The following is a 1,722-nucleotide window of genomic DNA, read 5'->3' as shown; positions in this document are numbered from 1 at the left end:
TGGCCGATGGTCCTATCACGCTCTTGCATGTCTCAACGTGGATCGATGAGACCGACGACAGTGCCAACATCACGCTTGGTCGTAAGGTGATGGAGACGTTGGGGTACGATCTGGAGGGTTTCCTTCAAATCGCACGTGAGCAGCGCGACGTCTGGGACTTGGCGGACACAGTTGCCACCGATGACTCAGCGCCGACGGCGCTCCAACGGGTGTTCAAGACCTGGCACCGCGGCACCGTGGACGAACCGGACCCTGTGGTAGACGACGAAGACGACAACTCCGCTGCCTATGCACCAGATGCCGACCACGATACCATTGTCAAAGAGCTCTTGCTCGACGCCGTGCGTGCCGCGCAGGCGAATGGCCTCTCCGAGGCCGGGACTCGCGAGGTCCACAGCCTCGTCATGGCAGCTATCGACGTCTTTCGCGTCGCGCCTCGCAACGAGCCACCGGTCGCCATTGAGCCACTCAAGGTCGTCCTACAACAGGGTGCTGTGCCCGTCCGATGCGCGGCGCGGCGCTACAACCCGATCTACACGGTGTTCTTGGCGAACACCGTGGCAGCGTGGCTCGACCAAGGCTTGGCCGTCATCAACCCGGATTCTCACTGGGCCTCGGCGCCTCGCGTCGTGCCCAAAAAGAACGGCGAGCTACGCCTCACAGTGGATATGCGTGGCGTGAATGCCGTCACGCTTCCGTTGGTGTGGCCGATGCCCATCCTTGACGTCGTCATGTCCCGGCTGTCGGGAAAGACGGTGTTCTTCGTTGGTGATTGGTTCAGGGGTTTCTGGCAGCTTGGGTTGCACCCGGACTGTCAGGAGTGGTTCTCGGTGCTCGGCGTCAACTGCGTCGTCACGCCGACGCGCGTGCAGATGGGACAGACTGACGCCGTCGCCTACTGCCAACGCGTTGCGCAGGAAGTGTACGGCGAGAAGTACGGACACGGGCTCGAAGGCTGGGTCGATGACGTCCTCGGCAGCGCCACCGACGAGCGCAGCCTCATCAACCTCCTCCAGTTCCTCCTCGCCCGGTGCGCCCAGTACGGATTGAAATTGCACCCAGGGAAGTGTACCTTCTATGCCACAGAGATTGTGTGGTGCGGTCGCCGGGTCAGCGCCGCCGGAATCAGCCATGACCCCGAGCGTATCGCGGGTCTCACGGGCCTCTCGACGCCGACGACGGCGGACCAACTACAACAATTTATCTGTGCATTGAACTGGATGCGCCAGTCCATCCCGCAGTATAACCCTTTGGTGGCGCCCCTGCAGGCACTTCTCGAGGTCGTGTGCACGGCCGCGGGCACGCGAAAGAAGACGCGTTTGGCTTCAGTGGCGCTCGCGGACCACGGCTGGGCGCCGGCGCACGCCGAGTGCTTCGTCGAGTGCAAGCAGGCGCTCATGCAGCTCGTGACCCTCGCTCATCCCAATGAGGACTTCGACTTCTACAGTCTCAACGTGGCCAAGGATGTGGTCGAGCCAGGCTACTAGCCCATGAACAGGAGTTTGGCAAACATGAAATCCACCGCCGACTGACAGAACGTGAGCGCGACTGTTTTGTGCATGAGCACTCTTGTGGGCTTGTACACTGTAAAGGGGTCATCAAGGAGTAGTTCTTTTCGGAGTCTTCATGGAGTACCAGCTGTAATTAGCACTGGCATAGACTATAGCATAGGCTCCGTGCATGCGTTGATGGGCCGGCTATCGTTCGTTGGTCATGCGCAAT

At 60.7% G+C, this 1,722-nt stretch overlaps 1 protein-coding gene across 1 annotated transcript in view; it reads left to right on the top strand.

The window, feature by feature from the left end:
- H257_18769 (hypothetical protein) overlaps window positions 1–1,487 on the top strand; it is a gene marked incomplete at both ends in the record, with an annotated part of 5,697 nt that extends 4,210 nt beyond the window's left edge. The window contains one exon of the mRNA XM_009847891.1: window positions 51–1,487. Coding sequence (XP_009846193.1) covers window positions 51–1,487 — 1,437 coding nt within the window. The remainder of the gene's footprint in view (window positions 1–50) is intronic.
- Window positions 1,488–1,722: the final 235 nt, after the last annotated feature.

Source organism: Aphanomyces astaci (assembly GCF_000520075.1).
Source record: "Aphanomyces astaci strain APO3 unplaced genomic scaffold supercont1.215, whole genome shotgun sequence".
Taxonomy (NCBI): Eukaryota; Oomycota; class Saprolegniomycetes; order Saprolegniales; family Verrucalvaceae; genus Aphanomyces; species Aphanomyces astaci.
This window is presented reverse-complemented; position numbering and strand designations above follow the sequence as displayed.